This window comes from Populus alba, chromosome 2 (assembly GCF_005239225.2).
Source record: "Populus alba chromosome 2, ASM523922v2, whole genome shotgun sequence".
NCBI classification, from domain to species: Eukaryota; Viridiplantae; Streptophyta; class Magnoliopsida; order Malpighiales; family Salicaceae; genus Populus; species Populus alba.
The window spans coordinates 16,373,132-16,393,188 of record NC_133285.1 but is presented as its reverse complement, the minus strand read 5'-3'; the positions used below and the strand labels follow the sequence as shown (position 1 = coordinate 16,393,188).

At 34.6% G+C, this 20,057-nt stretch overlaps 1 protein-coding gene across 1 annotated transcript; it reads right to left on the bottom strand.

Moving 5' to 3' along the window:
- Positions 1-831: 831 nt before the first annotated feature.
- On the bottom strand, positions 832-3,358 carry LOC118042660 (pirin-like protein). Its single transcript, XM_035050367.2, has 7 exons — positions 3,036-3,358; positions 2,867-2,916; positions 2,740-2,778; positions 2,577-2,605; positions 2,403-2,465; positions 2,191-2,294; positions 832-1,702 (listed from the first exon to the last, which is right to left on the bottom strand). The coding sequence occupies exons 1-7, from the start codon at positions 3,242-3,244 to the stop codon at positions 1,219-1,221; spliced, it is 978 nt and encodes a 325-aa protein (XP_034906258.1). The 5' UTR covers positions 3,245-3,358; the 3' UTR covers positions 832-1,218.
- Positions 3,359-20,057: the final 16,699 nt, after the last annotated feature.

Below are 20,057 nucleotides of genomic sequence, written 5' to 3'. Positions count from 1 at the left end.
CTGCATCCTTTCTCATCAGAGGAGCCACAGGGATACTTTGTTTCTTTTAAAATGTCCTGGAATATTCATGTCCTCACTTCCTCTTATCTCTTCTCCCTCATTCTTTCCGTCTTTCTTTTCTTGTTTTCCTTTTTTATGCCCCTTTTAACTACGCAATTATGTATTACTTGTAGTTGTTCTGTTGAAGGGTGTGGCTCCTGGCTCGGATGGCTAGCCAGGCAGTATATTTGTTAAGGCAAACCATTTTTGCCTACGCTTAGCAGGTTAAGGTTGTGACTTGGATTTTCAATTTCGATTTTGATTGTGACTGTTTGAGCAGGGGAGGCAGGATGATAAGGGTCTTGCAATTGTTGTTCCTCCTCCATATCCAAGTGATCATAACCAACCTGTGCCCAAACTTTTCTCATTCATTTGCCTTGCGATGGCAGACCTTGCTCGTTTTTTTGTCTATTTAGAGTCAAGAATCAAGATTTGAGATCACAGGGCTCGGGAACTGAGAGAATTGACTTTGGTTTCAGCTCCTTGTCAATACCTTGAGAGCATTACAAGGTGGTCTCAAGACAACTGTGAACTTCTTTGGTTGCCTGGCAACCAAATATCAACCTCATAACTTGACCACGTTATCCAACAACTGTAGGCCAACCCATCCAACCAAACCCAAAGTCTTGTGTTTGCTTCCTAATATGTGGGGCAACTAGCTTGCAAGTGGGAGGCTCGCCTGTGTATGGGTTAGTTGGGAACCCAAGCACAAGAAAAACTGAACCCCACCACCACTTCTAATAATTGTAAGTTTGTAACACACAGAAAGGGAAGAGAAATCATCAAATAATATAGAAGAACGAATAAAAATATATATATATATAAAAAAAAAAAAAAAACCTCAAGCGATCAACCTACCACTATAAAGTGTGATTAAAAGGGGAAAATTCAAGTAAAAGACTAATAATAAGGAGATCAACTAAGATAAGCCGACCCATCATGACTTTAGTGATAATCATCTCAGCTTCTCCAGCTGCACTTTTCAATCTTCTAGAATCATTTTTGCTCCAATGAGAAAAGAAAACGTCCTTTTCAGCTTCTATGTGGGATTGCTGTGTGTGAAGGCAGATATTGAAAGATAGAGACAGGTGAAGGTGATGCGTCCTTTATTTCTTCTTACTTTTTTGCTTTTAACAGTTGTAATGTGCTTTCATGGTTTGCAGAAAGCTTCCAAACCACTCATTGGGATCTCCAATACTTGGCCATTTCAAACCCATTTTTGCTGTAGTGGTAGTCCTCAATGGTCTGATCAATTTCTGCCTGTGTGTTCATCACAAAAGGCCCATACTGAACCACAGGCTCGTTAATCGGCTGTCCGGCAATCAACACAAATCGCAGTGGCTTAGAGGACCTGTTCCACACACTTAAACCATCTCCAGGACCTAAAACCAGGACATGATAAGCAGTTACAGGCGAAGAAGTTGGCTTGCCAAAGACCCCTTCACCTTCAATAATATACACAAACCCATTCCATGATTCTGGAATACTTTGATTCATTTGAGCTCTAGGTTTCAGAGTGAAATCCAGATACATTGTTGGTGTCCTGGTATAAACTGGAGACTGCACTCCCATTGATTTCCCTGCTATAATTCTCACTTCAACCCCATCTTTCTCTGCTGTTTTTATGTCATCGCTTAAAAGTTCTTGATACCCTGGTTCAATCCTGCAAAATGGGTTTTTAGATTACTGTTAATTCTGCCTGGAGAATATAAAAGATATATTCTGAATAAACATTCTGCTTTTTTCAAGATGAACTTTGGAAATATGTTGAAAAGTTCAAATTGCTTGTTGGTGGGGGAAAGCTGGCCTATCTTAAGGGTCAAGGAAAGTAGACATTTTTGAAAGAATTATAAGAATTGACCTGGGACAATGGGACATTGACAGACACGCACAAAAAAAATGAAGGTGCGGCTAAATTCTCATGGATATTTTAGAAACTAGAAACATAGAATTGGGTTTTGCAAAGAGGAAATTTGGTATGCAGGCCATAAGTTTTTGAAACCTAGGAGAATTTGATTGAGAATTAGTAACTAGCAGATGAGTCATAAAGGGTCAGGACACCAGGAGTCAGGTTCCAGTCTTGCCCTTATAACCTTTGAAAAACAGGGGAAAAGAAAAGAGAGAGAGATGTAAAAGTAGAAAATTCCTCACATTTTGTCCTGGGAAGATAGATTTATCCACAGCTGCAGACCCTTCTGCTCACCTTCTCCGGCAGGCATTTCTGAGTGGATGATACCTCTCCCTGCCGTCATCCACTGCACGACGACGGAGAAAAAACAAGCTAAGAATCAAATGAAACAAAGAAGAAGAAAGTCAAAGATGTAAAATGCTCCGATTCATTGCCCCCATCTGAATTCCTTTACCTGCACGTCTCCGGTATGGATTGTACCCTTGTGTCCTGCAAAATCCTGATGAGTGATGCCTCCCTGATACCCACAATAATCAAACATTAGTTTCTTAAAATTGATCCAATCCTCCAAAAATCTGATTTGCAAATTGGTTTTGTACGGAAAAAAACAAAAAAAAAAATACATTACCTGCAGCATGTATGTAACAGTCTCAAAACCTGCAATCCATGTTAGAAAAAGAACAAAAGTAAAGGCATAAGATCTCCAAATTACCATACAAAATCTAACAAGCATACAAAAACCCATATAAATAAAATAAAAACATTGATAATGATGGGAATAATTCAAGAACCTCTGTGAGGATGATCAGGAAATCCAGCAGGGGGAGACACTGCAGCAACAACCACCACCAAAATACCTTAGAATATCAATACCATACAATATTTCGTAAACCAGCTAGACATTGATATAAAACTAACCTGAAAAATCATCCAACATGAGAAAAGGATCCAAGAACTTCAGCTCGCTCCTGAAAATCAATATGCCAAAACAATAGAACCAGGAAATGCATCAAGAAATCAGAAAACCAGAACTGGAACAAATCAAGAAATCAAGAGCACAAGAAGCCATGCATGATTCAAGAAGTACCTTCCAATGCTTCTCCTAACGACAGCTCCCTCACCTTCATGTTGGAGCTTGGCCAGGACCTTCTTGGTCACCAATCTGGGTGTGCTGAAACCAGTGGATTGATCTGATTCAGACATGATATTCCTGGTATGGTTGGTAATCTTACTAGCCTTGGCAGTAGTTGTTGGATGTAATCTGAAAAGAAAGTTTCGATATATAGAAGCTCTCATATACTACGAGCAATCAAAAAGATACTAAAAAAAAAAAAAATCAGTCTGCGTTTTCTTGTTCTTTTCTTTGGATTTAGTTGTGGGCTTCCTTTAGAAATCAGAACCTCCTCGGCAGACATATATATAGCAAGAGCAAGTGGCTATGTTTGCCTTTGAGAGCTTGGACACGCAAAAAACACAGAAATAAATATTAAAAAAAAAAACGCAGCCACTTTTTACTCCTTGTATTTCATACGTGATTATAACTTAGTATTTTAATTTTAAAAACTATAATTTAGTATCATTTAATTTAACTACCGTTGACCTCACCATTATTTTGTTAAAATCATAGTTATCATATCCAGCCTATCTAAGTCGAGGGTGTGGGTCAATCCCAAAATAACGTTATTTTATTTTTTAATAAAAAAAAACATTTTAGATAAAAAAGTTTTCTTGAAAAAAAAATCAAATCTAGTTTTAATTGAGTTGATTAGATTTGACTAGATTAATATCTAAATTAATTTGAAACAAAATTCATCCTAAATTAGGTTTTGGATTGTGGAGTTATTTATTGAACCGGGTTTAATGCGATACAACCGACAATAGTTGAGGTTGTAGGTTTTCAAACATGAAGGGTTGGATTGTGATCTTTTTTAAATTCAGGGACTAAAAGTAATTTACCAACACGTTTTTGTTTTGTCGGAGGTGGTTGGTGTATGTGCCCCAAAGGAAGCTGGAGGCGTGGGGATATCCTTTTATTTTCACCCCTTAGACCAATCATGATGATGATGTCAAGCTCTTGTCATCATGATGATGGCCTGCTTCTTTGCATTTTGCACTTTGCTGCTTTCTAAGATTTTTCTTTTTCTTTTTCTTTTTAAAAATCCACTTCTCTCATTTCTATTTTATTCACTACTTTTCTTCTTCTTCTTCTTTTATTTTTTGTATGGATGAGATTTTTGTTATTATTTTACTCGTTTTCCATGATAAGATCTGATTTTTACTAATATTTTGAATTATTTTATCAAATTTATTTTCTTATAACATGTTTGGACTTTTATGTATTTTATTGTTGTTTAAATGATGCAATGATAAGATGGATGTTACGTCAATTTTCTTTCTTAAAATAAATTTTATTAACATCAAATTGATACAAAATAAATCATTATATTTTAAATCATTTAATGAAACATATATAAATTAAGACTTATTACAATATATATATATATATTAAAAAAAAAAACCTCTTACAACGCCTTCTCTTAATATAATCTCAAAATTTATTTAAAAAATAATTTGAAGATTACTTAGATGTTGACATTTTATTTTTTTATAAATACATTTCAAAGTTTATTTTATTATTTTTATTTTTTTTTATTTTGATATTCTCATATTATTTTTAAAGGGTGAGACTAATCTCGTCTGGAATTTATAAATGTCCCTTCCAATAAGTATTTTTTTTTTGGAGATTGAACTTGCAAAGATATTTTAATTATTATTTGAATGATGTCAAGATTAGATATTATTTACATCAATTTGATGTAATAAAATTAATTTCTTCCTTTTAAAAAAATCTCCTCAGAGTCAAGATACATCGTTTGGTCGAAAATGCATTCACACTTCACACCTCCACCGTTTGGTCAAATCAATCTCATTTATATTATATATTACATTAATTATTGAAACTTCTTGCGATTAATATACATATCTCTCTCTCTCTCTCTCTCTCTCTCTCTCTCTCTCTCTCTCTCTCTCTCTCTCTCTCTCTTTATTTTTTAAAAAAATAAAAAAAATCATATAATTCAAGAAAATAAATTCTATTTTTTTTAAGTAAATAATCGGATTTTTCATGCATTCAAAATCCTATAATTGGAGAAAATGAATTTTTCATTGGACTTGCCGGGTTATGAAATTTGGGTTTGATTCAGTTTTAATTTTATAAATCTAAAATTGAAAAAAAACCAAACTGAACCCAAACTAAAAAAAACTAAATTAAACTAAACTAAAAAAAACCAAATAAAATTAATTTAAACTGATTTGAGTTCAATTTTGATTTAATTATTATTTTTAATTAAAACAAAAAACAAACCAAAAATCATCACCTCTATTAAATTTAATTAATTGCCGTACAACAACCTATAATAACAATCTAATCAACTTCCATAATAAGAATTCTCTCATGGAATCTTCCTCCTGGTGAGAAAAGATAGGACAAGGGCTGATGTCGTTTTATGGTTGATGGCTGATCATATTACCGATTGTTTTCTACTTTGGTTGGTGTTAACGATATTATCCAATCTCCTGAAGATAATATTGATACTGAAGATAAACATGATCAGGGATTGATATCCCTGACCTGACCTGCTCATACCTGATCATACCTGAACAAAGAGATTACTACGACTGAAGATAATCGTGATCTCCAAGCATATCTACAATAAAGATAATATTGACATTGAAGATAAACATGATCAGGGAGTACGATAATTATCAAGAAGTCTGGATACTGAAGAGATCATGATCAGGGATTGTTATCCCTGATCATACCTGCTCATACCTGCTCATACCTGACCTGACCTGCTCATACCTGCACAAGAGATATTCATCGAATCTGAAGATAACGTGATAACATTAGAAAATATGTGTATATCTTATCATTAATTGAACTCTTGATTATAGGATTTATTTTGAATTTAAGATGGTATTATATAAGACCATCATGTAACAGTAAAATATCATCCAACGAAAATACATTCTTCTGTATCTCTCTAGCCTTCCCGTCTACAGCTCTTCTCTTCTTCTTCTCCTATTCTTTTATCTTACATGGTATCAGAGCCATTGACTCACGTCACACAAATGGCCTCCTCTACAGAAAATACCTCTGATGCTGCTGCTATTAGCATTCCTGCTCTTGTTTCCCCTCCTGCTATAAATGTCACAAAACTCTCAAAAGACAACTATCATGTCTGGAAAGCTCAACTAATTCCCTTCTTCCGTGGGCAAGGTATTTTTGGCTACCTTGATGGAACCATTCCCATTCCATCTAAAAGAAATTTCTGCTGCTGCAACTTCCTCTGTCATCTCCAATCCTCTCTATGAACATTGGCAGCGCCAGGATGCTGTTATAGTTGCCATTCTGTTCTCTACAATCTCCGAAAATGTTCTTATTCAAGTGGTATCTTACACCACCTCAGCTGCTATTTGGTGTGCTCTAGCCAAATCTTTTTCCTCTCAATCACGTGCTAGAGTTATTCAACTCCGCACTGAACTTGTCAACACCCGTAAAGGGTCACAATCTGCCCATGATTTCTTTATGCAGATCAAAACGCATGACAGATGAACTTGCTGTTGCCGGTCATGCTCTTCATTGTGATGAAATTATCTCCTATCTACTGTCGGGTCTTGGCCATGATTATGACTCTCTTGTCACTGCCATCACCGCACGGACAGATCCTGTCACCTTAGAGGAAGTTTATGCCCTCTTACTCACCACAGAAGCACGGCTGCAACACAACAATGGACCTCCCATTCAGCCTGCTGTTCATGTAGCTACCCGCCAGCAACACTTTTCTTCCTACAGAGGACGAAATATGTATAGAGGCAGAGGAAGAAATTTCAGAGATACTTATTTTCGAGATGCTTCATCCTCTAATAATTCTAATGGCAGGAAACAATTTTCATAGAGATGCTATGATATGCCAAGTATGTGATAAAACCTGGTCACTCTGCCAAAAAAATGCTACCATCGATTTGATGTCACATACCGTGACAATTCCGCTAAAAATCAACACTCCGCAAGGGCTAATGGCGACAAGGTCTGTTTCTGCATCTGATTGGCACCCTGATACTGGTGCTACAAATCATCTCACCAATAACATGGACAACTTAAATCTTCAGAGTGACGACTATACTGGTTCAGATCACGTTCTGGTTGGCAATGGTGCAGGTTTGCATATCTCTCGTGTTGGTTCTTCTATTTTTACTCCATCCAAAACCCCTTTTATGCTCAAACAATTATTACTTGTTCCTGAAATTCAAAAAAATCTCATTTCTGTTCAACAATTTTGCAATGATAATCTAGTGTTTTTTGAATTTCATGATCAATTTTTTCTTATTAAGGACTACTTGGGGAAAATCCTTCATCGCGGCACCTTTAAAGATGGGCTATATTCCTTCTCCAACCTGTCGGACAAATTCTCCTCTCATGCACTCACTGCTGTACGAGAGCCTTATCAAATATGGCATCACCGACTTGGCCATGCATCATTTCCAGTTATTCAAAAAAACTATTTCCGCATTTACGTTACCTGTTGCAAGTAAAAAGCTTCCAGTTTGTTCGGATTGTCAACTAGCTAAAAAGTAGTCAATTATCTTTCCATTCCAGCAATCATAAATCTATTCATCCTTTAGACATAGTGCACACTGATGTTTGGGGTCCATCACCCATCTTGTCAAACAGTTGGCGCTCGTTATTATGTATGTTTTTTAGATGATTGCACCAAATTCATCTGGTTATTTCCTCTTAAACTAAAATCGGATGTTGAAAAAGTTTTTCTGCTCTTTAAAACTTCGGTTGAACGTCAGTTTAATCGTTCAATAAAAAAATATTCAATCTGATTGGGGTGGTGAATACCGTCGTATGTCAACACTATTAACTCAAATAGGCATTCACCATCGCAAAGCATGCCCATACACTCATCAGCAAATGGGTGCAGTTGAACGTCGTCATAAACAAATTGTTGAGGTTTGGTCTCTCATTGCTTTTCTCACTCTAAACTCCCACAACAATTTTGGGAAGATGCTTTTCTCACAGCCACATATATCATCAATCGTCTTCCCACTCCCTATTCTCAATCAAAAAATCTCCATACGAAATTGTTTTTCGTCATACTCCTGATTATCGTTTTCTTAAAGTTTTTGGTTGTGCATGCTGGCCTTATCTTCGACCATACAACAAACACAAAATTGATTTCAGATCTAAAGATTGCATTTTTATTGGTTATAGTTCGGACCATCATGGATATAAATGTCTTGACCTTGCAACAGGTAAAGTTTACGTGTCCCGTCATGTCGTTTTCGACGAAAACAAATTCCCATACCAAATTACTGAAAATCATTCGACTATTTCTCCACTCACTACATCAGTTACTGTTTCGTTTCCAAACACTGTTCCCTCTATTTCACTAACACCTGCAGGTACAAACTCTCCTCCATCATTGCCAAACATGGATGCTGCTCTGCCGGTATACTCTTCCAACCCGGAACCATCACCTCCATTACCTGATGATACAGCTCCATCCTCTTCACCAAGGCCACTGCCACAAACCACAGACATCACACCACCTCCATCCAACAATCACCCGATGGTAACCAGATCAAAGAACCACATTTCCAAACCAAAAAAATCCTTTGATGGACAAACCTTGTATCCCCTGCCCCATGCACTGCTAGCTACTGCTTCTCCTCCCTACAAAGAACCAACTTCATTCACTGAAGCCTCAAAATCTTCTCACTGGAGGTCTGCCATGAACACTGAGTTTGATGCCTTGCTCCGGAATCGCACCTGGGAACTGGTTCCTCCATCTCGCAAGGTAAATGTCATCGGCTGTCGCTGGATCTTCAAGCTAAAGAGGAAGGCTGATGGTTCTATTGAAAGATACAAGGCACGCCTTGTTGCTAAGGGGTTTCATCAACAATTCGGGGTGGACTTCAATGAAACCTACAGCCCGGTAGTGAAGCCTGCAACAATCCGGTTGGTTCTGTCAATTGCAGTATGTAAACACTGGAAAATTCGTCAGCTGGATGTCCAAAATGCCTTCCTTCACGGCACACTTTCAGAAGAGGTTTACATGGATCAACCACCAGGTTTCAAACATCCTCAATTCCCTGAATATATCTGCAAACTCAAGCGGTCCTTATATGGACTTAAACAGGCGCCTCGTCAATGGTTTTCTCGGCTTGCTGCTGTACTGCTACAACTAGGATTTGTTGCCAGCAAAGCTGATTTGTCACTCTTTGTTCTAAACGACACCACCAGCATCCTCTATGTTCTTATTTATGTTGATGATATTATCATCACCGGCTCTAATGATGTTGCTGTCCAGGATATTATACAGCACCTACACACAGAATTTGCTATTACTGATCTTGGTTCTCTAAGTTTTTTCTTAGGCGTTGAAGCCTTACGTGATGCTACAGGTCTCTATTTAACTCAACGCAGGTACATTGTTGATCTGCTCACTAAGTCCAAGATGGATGGTGCCAAGCCGTGTTCAACTCCAATGTCCACTTCTGTCAGCTTGACAGCAACAGATACAGCAACGTTTGAAGATCCCACTCTATACAGAAGCATTGTTGGTGGCTTGCATTATCTGTCTTTCACTCGGCCTGACATTGCTTTCGCAGTGCATCGTGTTAGTAAATTCATGCATCAACCCAAGCTATCCCACTGGTTGTGTGTTAAGAGGATCCTGCGTTATCTCAAGCAAACAATATCATACGGCTTACTGTTGTCTTGCTCCAATTCATTCACATTTCAGGCATTTTCTGATGCAGATTGGGCAGGGGACATAGATGATCGTCGCTCTGTTGGTGCGTATTGTATATTCCTTGGATCTACTTTAATTTCATGGCGAAGCAAACAGCAAGCCACAGTCGCTCGTAGCAGTACTGAAGCGGAATACAAAGCCCTCGCGGACACGGCAGCCGAACTCCAATGGTTACAATATTTAGCTGCCGAACTTGGTCTGCCACTCTCCACAAGTCCCACTCTTTGGTGTGACAATATAGGTGCTACTTATCTATCCTCCAATCCGGTGTTCCATGCCCGCACAAAGCACATTGAAATTGATTTTCACTTCGTCAGAGATCTGGTCTCTCAACAGAAATTGATAGTCAGGTTTTTATCTACTCGTGATCAGCTAGCCGATCTTCTGACCAAACCACTCTCTACAGCACGGTTTAATTTTTTGTGCTCCAATCTTCACGTTTGTGACCTCCCGTCAAGATTGAGGGGGCGTGTTAACGATATTATCCAATCTCCTGAAGATAATATTGATACTGAAGATAAACATGATCAGGGATTGATATCCCTGACCTGACCTGCTCATACCTGATCATACCTGAACAAAGAGATTACTACGACTGAAGATAATCGTGATCTCCAAGCATATCTACAATAAAGATAATATTGACATTGAAGATAAACATGATCAGGGAGTACGATAATTATCAAGAAGTCTGGATACTGAAGAGATCATGATCAGGGATTGTTATCCCTGATCATACCTGCTCATACCTGCTCATACCTGACCTGACCTGCTCATACCTGCACAAGAGATATTCATCGAATCTGAAGATAACGTGATAACATTAGAAAATATGTGTATATCTTATCATTAATTGAACTCTTGATTATAGGATTTATTTTGAATTTAAGATGGTATTATATAAGACCATCATGTAACAGTAAAATATCATCCAACGAAAATACATTCTTCTGTATCTCTCTAGCCTTCCCGTCTACAGCTCTTCTCTTCTTCTTCTCCTATTCTTTTATCTTACAGTTGGCAACCTCAGCGCTGTTTCCTCTTGTCTTTTATCTGAACCAACAAACCATGAGAGCTCTGTTTTGGATTTTGTGGTTGGAATCCAAGTTTCCCAATCATCCTTCCCTTTTCACAAAGTTTTGAAACTCAGTCCGATTGATCGATTTGGAATCCAGCTAACCCGGAGCTGAAACCTAATCAGATTAAAAGGATAAAAAAAAAAACCTAATATAACCTTGCTGACACGACAGGTTGACCCAGCAACCCGGTTGCCTGGTCAAAAAAATCGGTTACAACTCATTAACTTTTTTTTTACTAAAAACTATGTCGTTTTGATTATACTTTTTTACTAAAACCCAGTTAAAAATTGACCTGAACTATATAGTGATCCGTTCAAGACCTGAAACTCGAACTTAGATCCAACGGGTCTAAAAATTATTCTTTTTCATGGCAGAAATGAGAATCTTCCTTCCTCTTTTAACCTAACCAAATACAAATGACATCTATCATCCATAAGCATGGCGTTTGCTTTGTTGAGGAACAACAAGGAGCCTTGACTTCTCCCCATGTATTTAACTAATCACCCTTTTTCTCTTATAAAATCAGCTTGGGACCCCATACGGATCCTCAGTTAGAAGCCAGGAGGTCAGCCAGCTGTGTTGGAAGCAAGGTGGCGGTCAGGTGGCTTCAAACGCCTCGAAAAAAAGGGCACCGCAGAGCCCCCACATGCCTAGATCTCTAGTCAAATTGAGTATTTATGACAAGGTTCTGATTTCGCATTTAATTAAGGTCAAAAAGAGATCATACTTGATGGTCATCATCATGAACTGAATTTATGCAAATTGGGTAAGGTCACGAGCCCACAGATCTTATTATTTTTTATTTAGTTTGGTTTGATTTTTATTATAAAAATAATTAAATTATAATTTTATAAAATATAAAAAATAAAACTAAAAATAATTCAAACCAACCAGTTTTATTTCAGTTCGTTTTAGTATAGTTCAATTCAATTATTTTATATTAAAACTCAAAAATTATATTATTTTTTTGGTTTAGTTTTTTTTTTATTTTAGATTTATGAAACTAAAATCAAATTAAACCCAATATTTTTTAAAATATTTTAATTGATTTAATTAAATTTTTTTATAATTCAGTTTTTCAATTATTATTTTTTATTTTCTTGATTTAATGGTTTTATTTTTTTTCTCCTTCTAGCAGGTTTTCACAAAACCTTTGCGTCATCATCCAATCATCATTACAGTATCAAGTATTCCTGACGTTTCCATGTTTTTGTCCTGGAGCTTGTGTAAGAGAAGTACGGCTTAACAAACAGGGAGGGCCATTCTTTTCTTTTTCCTTTTCAGAAGGAAGGACTGTGTTGCAGGCTTTTTCTGTTTTTTTCTTGTCAAAGTCCGTATAGCTGGTTTTACCCATTAAAAAAAAAAACAAAAAGTGCTCGCTATTTTCTTCTAGGACATGAAGAGAATTATTGTAGTTTCAAGCAGGGTAATAGTAATGATTTTGTTCATTATTGCTTTTAACAATTATTTTGACATAGAGGGTAAAATTATTTTTCGAAGGAATTTAAATGTTATTTGTGGATTAATCAGTATAATTTTAATTTTAATAATAGACAGTAAAAATATTTTTTCACCCTTGAAATTTAAAAAAAAAAATTGGTCTTTTGTTAAGGGTTTTTTTTCATTCTTTTCTTTTTATTTGCATGGTAAAATAACACTTATACCCTTGGCTACTTAGAAAAATAACCTTGAAGAGGAGGATTTATTTGTTTTTGTATTTTTTTTGGACAGAAAAATTACATAATTAACCTTTAACTTTTCAAATTTAAAAAATAAAATAACCATGGTTGACTTTTAAGTTTGTAAGTGAAACAGAAATGTTATTTTTTTATTTTTATACGAGCTTAAGGATTCATTTTCTATGGTTATATGTAAGAGAATAAATTAATTTAAAGGTTTGAACTTGATAGCTAATAAAGGAAATAAACATTGTTAACCATACAACCTATGCTTTGAATTTAATTAAAACATATTGTATAACTTGATTTTTAGAACAATTTAGAGCATTATTGATATACCATGTAGTTCAAACTGGTTTGGCTTAATTTTAATTTAATCATTTTTTTTTACAATTCAATTTATATAATTAATTTTTTATGATTTTTTTGATTTAATTAGTTTTTTTTTTTTTTTTTATCTCTACTACTTTTAGCCTAAAAGAATACCTTTAGATTGGTCAAAATGACGGCCGTTAAATCTGATGCCGCCGGACTGCAATATTCTTGTAGAATCATAAAATATTCCAGTATTTGACACGGTCTTTTATTGTGTGTGTAGTTTTCTACTGAATTAATGTTTCGTAGTTTGCTTGCTGCTGATGACGCAAATGTGGAGTCTGTCCATTGTCTTCGTGCATCATAATAATTCAATCATTCTAATTTCTTTACAATGAAAAAAACAAAAACTATATTTTTAGCTCTTATATATTCCTCAATATTCCATTGAGCCTTGTAATATAAAACTACATTTATGAAATCCAAGATCATATCAATTTAAAATAATATTATTTTAATTTAAAAAAATAAAAATAAAAATAATATTTTTTAAAACATATAAAATTATAACCGAACTTATTTTGTTTTAAATGAATTAACCGAATTACAAGTTAACTTGTCGGATCAATTAGATTTAATCAAGTTAATTATTACTTAGTTTGATATAAAATTTAATCTCACACATGTTTTGCAGTCAATCAACTAAGTAAATTCGCAAAACTAGATTTAACATTGTTTATAACTTTCTAATTCCAACTATGGTGTTTCCAAAAAGTTTTAATTTGGCTCGTGAACATTGAATACGTAACGGATTGCTCATTCTCCTGTCTACCTCTTTCACTTTTTCATGTTTTCTCTTATTTTCTACTTTCAAACATTCCTACATTTTGATCATGTCTAATAAAAATGCTTTGATGGCTATGAATATGAATCAATTTATTTTGGCACCCCAAATTTCATAAACCTCTTTTTTATTTCCGATCAGCTTGAACAAATCTTAATTAATTCTATAAACTTTAAAATTAACGACAATGTAAATTTTTAATGACCATTTAAATTTAATATCTTGAATATGCTACTAGATGATATTAGAAAATTCTACACTATAAAAATCTAAATGAAACATTGCAAAATCTACAGGGCGGGAAATATAATTATCCAGAAAAAAAAATCATTAGAAAAATAATAATTCTTAACACGAGGGAGCCATATTTTCAACACATTAACGTGTTTATGTTAGCAAGATTGAAGAAATATAAAGATTTGAATATGTCCACCATAGCACGATTGTTGACTTGGATTAAATTCATTATGGTAACATTAACAGTGTTATTGACATTTGCATTATTTGGTAGTATAATGGCTAGCTTCGTTAGCTGTATCCATAATTAATAAACCTAACTTGGAGTCAAATCAATGCAAGGCATTAACTCAAGTCAAATAACTATTTTTTTTTAAATCATATCAAAATCATTTTGATTTTTCTTTTAAATTAAAATAGGTTTTAAGCAGGTTTAATTTTAGATTAATATTTTTAATATCCAACTCGGGTTAGAAAACGGGTCAGCCAAGACTCGACTTCACCTGAGTCAGATCAGGTTTAATAATAATTGTTATATTTAGTCTTGTTATTTAAAAAAAAAATCATAAGCTTATTAAATATTATTAAATATCTAAATAATCTCTCAAAACAATATTGTATATTCAAATTAAACTCAAGAAACATTATACATATATTAAAAGAACCGTTTTTCCTCGTAGAAATGGAAAATTTATAAAATGTTTTCAATTTTTTTAACCAGCAATTGCAAATCTCTAAAAAATATTAACAAAAAAAATTGTTTAGGATTTTTTCTTTACACGACCTATTATAACCGTTTGTTCCTTGTTCTTTTGTAATATTTTTTTAAGTGTTTCATTTTTATGAGGAAGCATGAAATGGCTTTCGATTCAATAATGGGCCAAGCTAGAATTAACAAAGAATAAAAGCTTGGAAGATTTCCCACTATGCCATGAACATTCCTAAAACAAAACGCTGTAGGCCAGGCCCAAAATAAATAAATAAAAATCATGCTAAATGCCAACCATCGAAGGCAGTTTTCCAACACAAAGATGCATAAAAATAACACTAAGATATTGGGGGCATCATTCCCTTGTCAGCTTAGGTCATTGCTAGATATGATGTCGTGAGAGATCACATAAACAAAATCTCAGGCGAGGAGATTGTTTTTAAAAAAGTTTAAAAAATTTAGAATTCAAGTTATTGAGTTGACCAGGTTAAAAAACTCCATAAATTTATAAAAATGAAAAAAAAAAATGAGATTTGGAGGAACATCAAGTCAAAACTTGTTACGTTTTTTCTCTATTTTTTTTAATTAAAATAATAACATTATTACTTATTAGCTTAATAAAAAAATTGAGCGAGCAGTCATTGATTTTTTTGTCATTATTATTTTTTACTTCTTGTACAATAAAAAACCAAATTGACCTTGGTAACCTCGGTCATTCTTCCTAACCTGTGACCCGAAATATAAAAGGGGTCAACTCCTAAGCTTGATTTTAAAAGCATGATAAAAACAATAAGCATCAAATATGATATGAAAACTCAATGAAATTAAACAATGAGGGATGAAATTGTCAAAAAAAAAAATAATCAAGAAGAGAACTCAAAATAAAAGGAATTTCAATTATAAAAATTAGGATCAAATTCAACAAAAAAAAAAAAGAAATTAAAATCAAATGATTAGGGATAAAATTGAAAAAATATAATCCAATCAAAAAAAATTTTAAAAGCAAAATAAATAGGAACAAAAAAAATTAGGATCAAATTTGATAAAAAAAAATAAATATTAAAAGCAAATGTCAATTAATGAAATTAAAAAATAAATTAATCAAATTCGATACAATTAAGAGATTAAGGACCACTTTACAATTTTACAATGCCAACACATCTTTTAAGGTGAAAGAGAGAGAAAAGAGGGGGAGTAGAAAATTTTTGTAAGAGTTCCTCTGTACCATGCAGAGGGTGGCACGATACTTCGAAATCCATTATGGAAGACCACCAATAGTCATCGGGAGGTGTTGCACGCGCTTTCCAAAGAGCACAAGTGTCGTCTATTTACTAATGTATTTTATGCATGCGGCAGTGGATTTTTTTTTAAAAAAAAAATTCAAAAGATCAAAACACATTTGACCCCAATTGATAATTGCAAGAAAACCAAGGTTAAAAAACCAAAAAATAGCCCTTAACCTTAGACCCAGAAAAAAAAAAAAAAACCCAAGAGCTATACAATAATTACATTGTACAGGAAAATGTGAAATTTTGAAAACACCCACAGGCATGGGTGTAACTACACTGTAGAACAAAATGTAAAAATATTATTTTACTCGTGATTGTGTGTTCAAATTTTTTTGTTTTTGGAAACCAAAATCAATATTTTATTGTGGATTGCATTGCTCACAATTCATAGTAAAACATTGAGCATATTTAGCTTTATGTACTAGATGTTTTCCCTTGCTATGTCGTGAAGCAAGTCAATTGTTTTCTAATATGAAAAATATATTCAAATGGTGATAATTGAGTGAACATGGATTAACTTGACTAACCTATAATCCGGGATAACCTCAAAAAAAGAAAAGAGAAAAAATTTAAAAGTTTCAGGTCTAATAGCTTAATGTCAAACAATGAAATAAAAGAATTAAAAAAAAAAAAGACCAGAGTTAAATCAAATTAATCTTCAAAATCACTAATTTTGGTTATGAGATCAAGATGACCATACAAAAGATAAAAATAAAAACATTAAACAATATTCTTAACCATCAAAAAATAAAAAATGAAAACAAACAGTAATAACAAAAAATAAGAATCAGGTCTAATTTGAAAAACTAATGAAAGAAAATAATGAGAGATTTAATCAAAAAACATAAAAAGGATTTAAAAAGAGAAATTAAAAGAATGAGAACTAAAATTGGATAAAAAAATAAAAACAAAATACTAGGGACAAAATTAAAAGAAAAAAAAATTAAGAAAAGGATATAAAAAAAAAGAACAATTAAAAAATGACACTAAATATGAAAAAATAAAATAAAATAAAATGTAGAGGGAAAAAATTAAAAGAAAAAAAAAATCAAGAAATTATTAAAAAAAAAAGAAGCAACAATCAAGAGAATGAGTATCATATTTAATATAAAAAACAATACAAAATCAAATGAAAAGGGATGAAACTGAAAAAAAAAAATCTAAAACATAATCCAAAATAAAAAAAGACTAATCAAAAGAAAAGGGATCATAATTGAATTTTTGCTCCATTATTTTTTATTAAAATAATATCATTTTTACTTTTTGGCTGAATAAAAAAATCAAACAATTAGCTAGAGGAAAATCATGTCAATACCAAGTGATTGTTTTTTACCATTATTTTTTTAATCAAAATAATATCATTTTTCCTTCCTGCATAATAAAAAAAAAAATCCAATTGACCCCAGCAATCCCGGTTATTTGACCTAACCCGTGACTCAGGACACGACAAGGATCGACTTCTTGGTCAAGTTTTAAAAGCATGATAAAAAAAAAAAAAACAACACATATGATATGAAAATTTAATGGAATTAAACAATGAGGGATGTAATTGCCAAAAAACAATTAATTAAGAATATAACTCAAAATAAAATGAATTGCAATCATAAAAATAAGGATCAAATTCAACAAAAAAAATCAAAATCAAATTATTAGGGATTAAATCAAAAAATAAAATCCAATCAAGAAAAGATTAAAAGCAAAATAAATAAAAATCAAAAGAATAAAGATCAAATTTGATGAATAAAACATAAAAAATCAAATGCCAGAGGATAAAATTGAAAAACAAATAAATTAAATTTGATATAATTAAAAAATTGAGAACCACTTTACAATTTTGCAAGGTCAACATATCTTTTAAAATGAAAAATAAAAAAGAGAAGTGGAGAAAAATTGTCATTGGGGGTCCTCCGTGCCATGGATGCCAACACGAGTTAGCCTAATGTGTTGAAGGTAACGCTGCTTTGAATATCGCCCTGCAAGGCTACCAATAGCTATTGGGAAAAGCCGCACAAGTCACCTAAAGGTCTCAAGCGCCATACATGTTGGAATATTACCAATTATGTGGCTGCCATGTGGGAGTCAAAGAAGGAGGCTACAATGGTGGGTTGTTGGTGGCACCCAACAACCATTTACTAATGTCAAAGTTTGGCAAGTTTTGCAACCACCATTGTTGATAAAAGAGCATGAGAAGCTACCATGGATGCCTATAAATAAGAGGCATACATTAGAGAGCAAAATGAGAGTGAAAGTAGAGCCAAATATGAGAGAAATGTAGGAGAAAGTGGGCTGCCAAGGCAGCCAGCAGTAGCTGCCATTGCAGCACTAAGAAGAGAGAAATAGAGTGAGGTTGAGAGTTGCTAAAGAGGGAATAATTCTTCCTTCTCTATTGTTGTAAATCTTGTTCTCTCCCTATATAATCAAATGACTTCTAACGTGGATGTAGGCGGTTTGCCGAACCACGTTAAATATTGTGTTAGTGTGCTTGCCCTCCCGAGAGCAAAGATCACCAGTCGGAATTCCCTACAATTGGTATCAGAGCTTATGGTTTGAAGTGGTGTTTGATTTTTGCTCAAAAATGAAAGTTGTCAAAATTGTGTTTTGATCATCCCACTGTGTAGAGGAGGAAGAGACGAAGCCACTGGTGAAAACCGCGTCAAAATTGGACGTCGAACATGGCCGCACTCTCCATCACTCTCCGGCAAGGTATCTGCCCACGCGCCCCATGCGTGCCACGCGTCTTCTTCACCCGGATGAGTTGACCCGACCCATGTGAACAGTAGGCATGAACAGTGACGGTATCATGAACAGTATCATGGAAAGGATGACATCAGCATGATGCAAGGATGACATCCGCATACACAGTTAGCAAGCCATTGACTAGTCAACAGACATGTCAGCATAGTGGGACCCATCTGCCATGTCATCAGCCGCGAGCCGAGCTAGGTTGAGCCGAGCCGAGAGGAGTCGAGCCGAGTTGGAGCCGAGCCACGAGCCGACGGATAGGATCCAGTGTAGCTGATCTTATGTGCAACCGGATCTGAGATTAAATCTAGGCCGCTCATCAGGCCAGAATTGTTTTAATCAAATCTTAGCCGTCTGAAATGCGATTTGGACGATTTCAGACTTGTTTCCAGCTAATTTGATCGTTCCGGATGCAATGGTACTGTTCGATCATTGAGATTAGAGACCAAAAATGGCAGTGGTGAATTATTAAAGAGAGATTGCCCGATCAGGAGGCATCTGAAGGTCATCATGATGGTCGATGGAGATGAAGAAGAAGAAGGTACACACATTTGCCCAATTATATGTGCTGAACTATTAAGTGGGAAATTTTAATTGCCTTGATGGAAGGCAAAATTGGGACACTCTAGACACCCGATCATGTGGACGATTTGAGGTAGAGAGTGGAAACTGATGAAGACCAATCTTGACGAATCTAAACACTGGTAGTCTCGCCAGATGTTGAGAAATCAGGTATAAAACCGGGATATCCCAGATCACTTGTAAAGGAAAGCCGCAACAAAGCTAGCAAATGGTTGTATATACAAAAAAGGCAGTACAATGGATAGATACGTTATAAGAAGTTCTGTCTAGGAGATTGGGTTTTATGCGGGACCGTTGTGACCCCTCCAAATCTTTCCTGGGAACTTGCTTAGTTGAAGGATCATCCACACAGTACTATTTTTGTATATGTGACAGTTTGTTATGAAACTGTTGAAGACTAGCAGGATGACGGTACAAAGGAACAGTTGGGTTCCGTATGATCAAGGATCTGATGGAGTGGTGATTTCTCCAAAGAAGTTAGATTCGGTGACTGTGATTTCTCGAAGGGAAAATTGATGAAGACCCTGATAATGGAAGAGAAATACAGCAAGGGGATAAAGATTGGCACCCTATTTTGACTTGAATAAATGTTGTGACAGGATGAGCTGCTGTCAAACATAAAAGCAAAGAATAGGGAGAAATCTGGAGAACCGGAATTGCACGAGAGCACACGGAGATTGTGCAGGAGTACCCGTAGGATCCAACGAGGTATTGTAATAGACAATAGGTGCAAGGAGAAAAAGAGTTCCCAAATGAAGCTCAAAGCAGAGACTATGTGAAAAAGTTATACAACAAGAAGTCTCTTATGCT

What these genes read in the sequence shown, in the direction of transcription:
- LOC118042660 (XM_035050367.2), bottom strand. Translation starts at nt 3,244, where the DNA reads ATGAGAGCTTCTATATATCGAAACTTTCTTTTCAGATTACATCCAACA. An exon ending in TCCTGATCATCCTCACAGAG is followed by an intron (nt 2,606 to 2,739) that starts GTTCTTGAATTA and finishes CATGGATTGCAG; the next exon opens with GTTTTGAGACTGTTACATAC. An exon ending in CTATCTTCCCAGGACAAAAT is followed by an intron (nt 1,703 to 2,190) that starts GTGAGGAATTTT and finishes CCCATTTTGCAG; the next exon opens with GATTGAACCAGGGTATCAAG.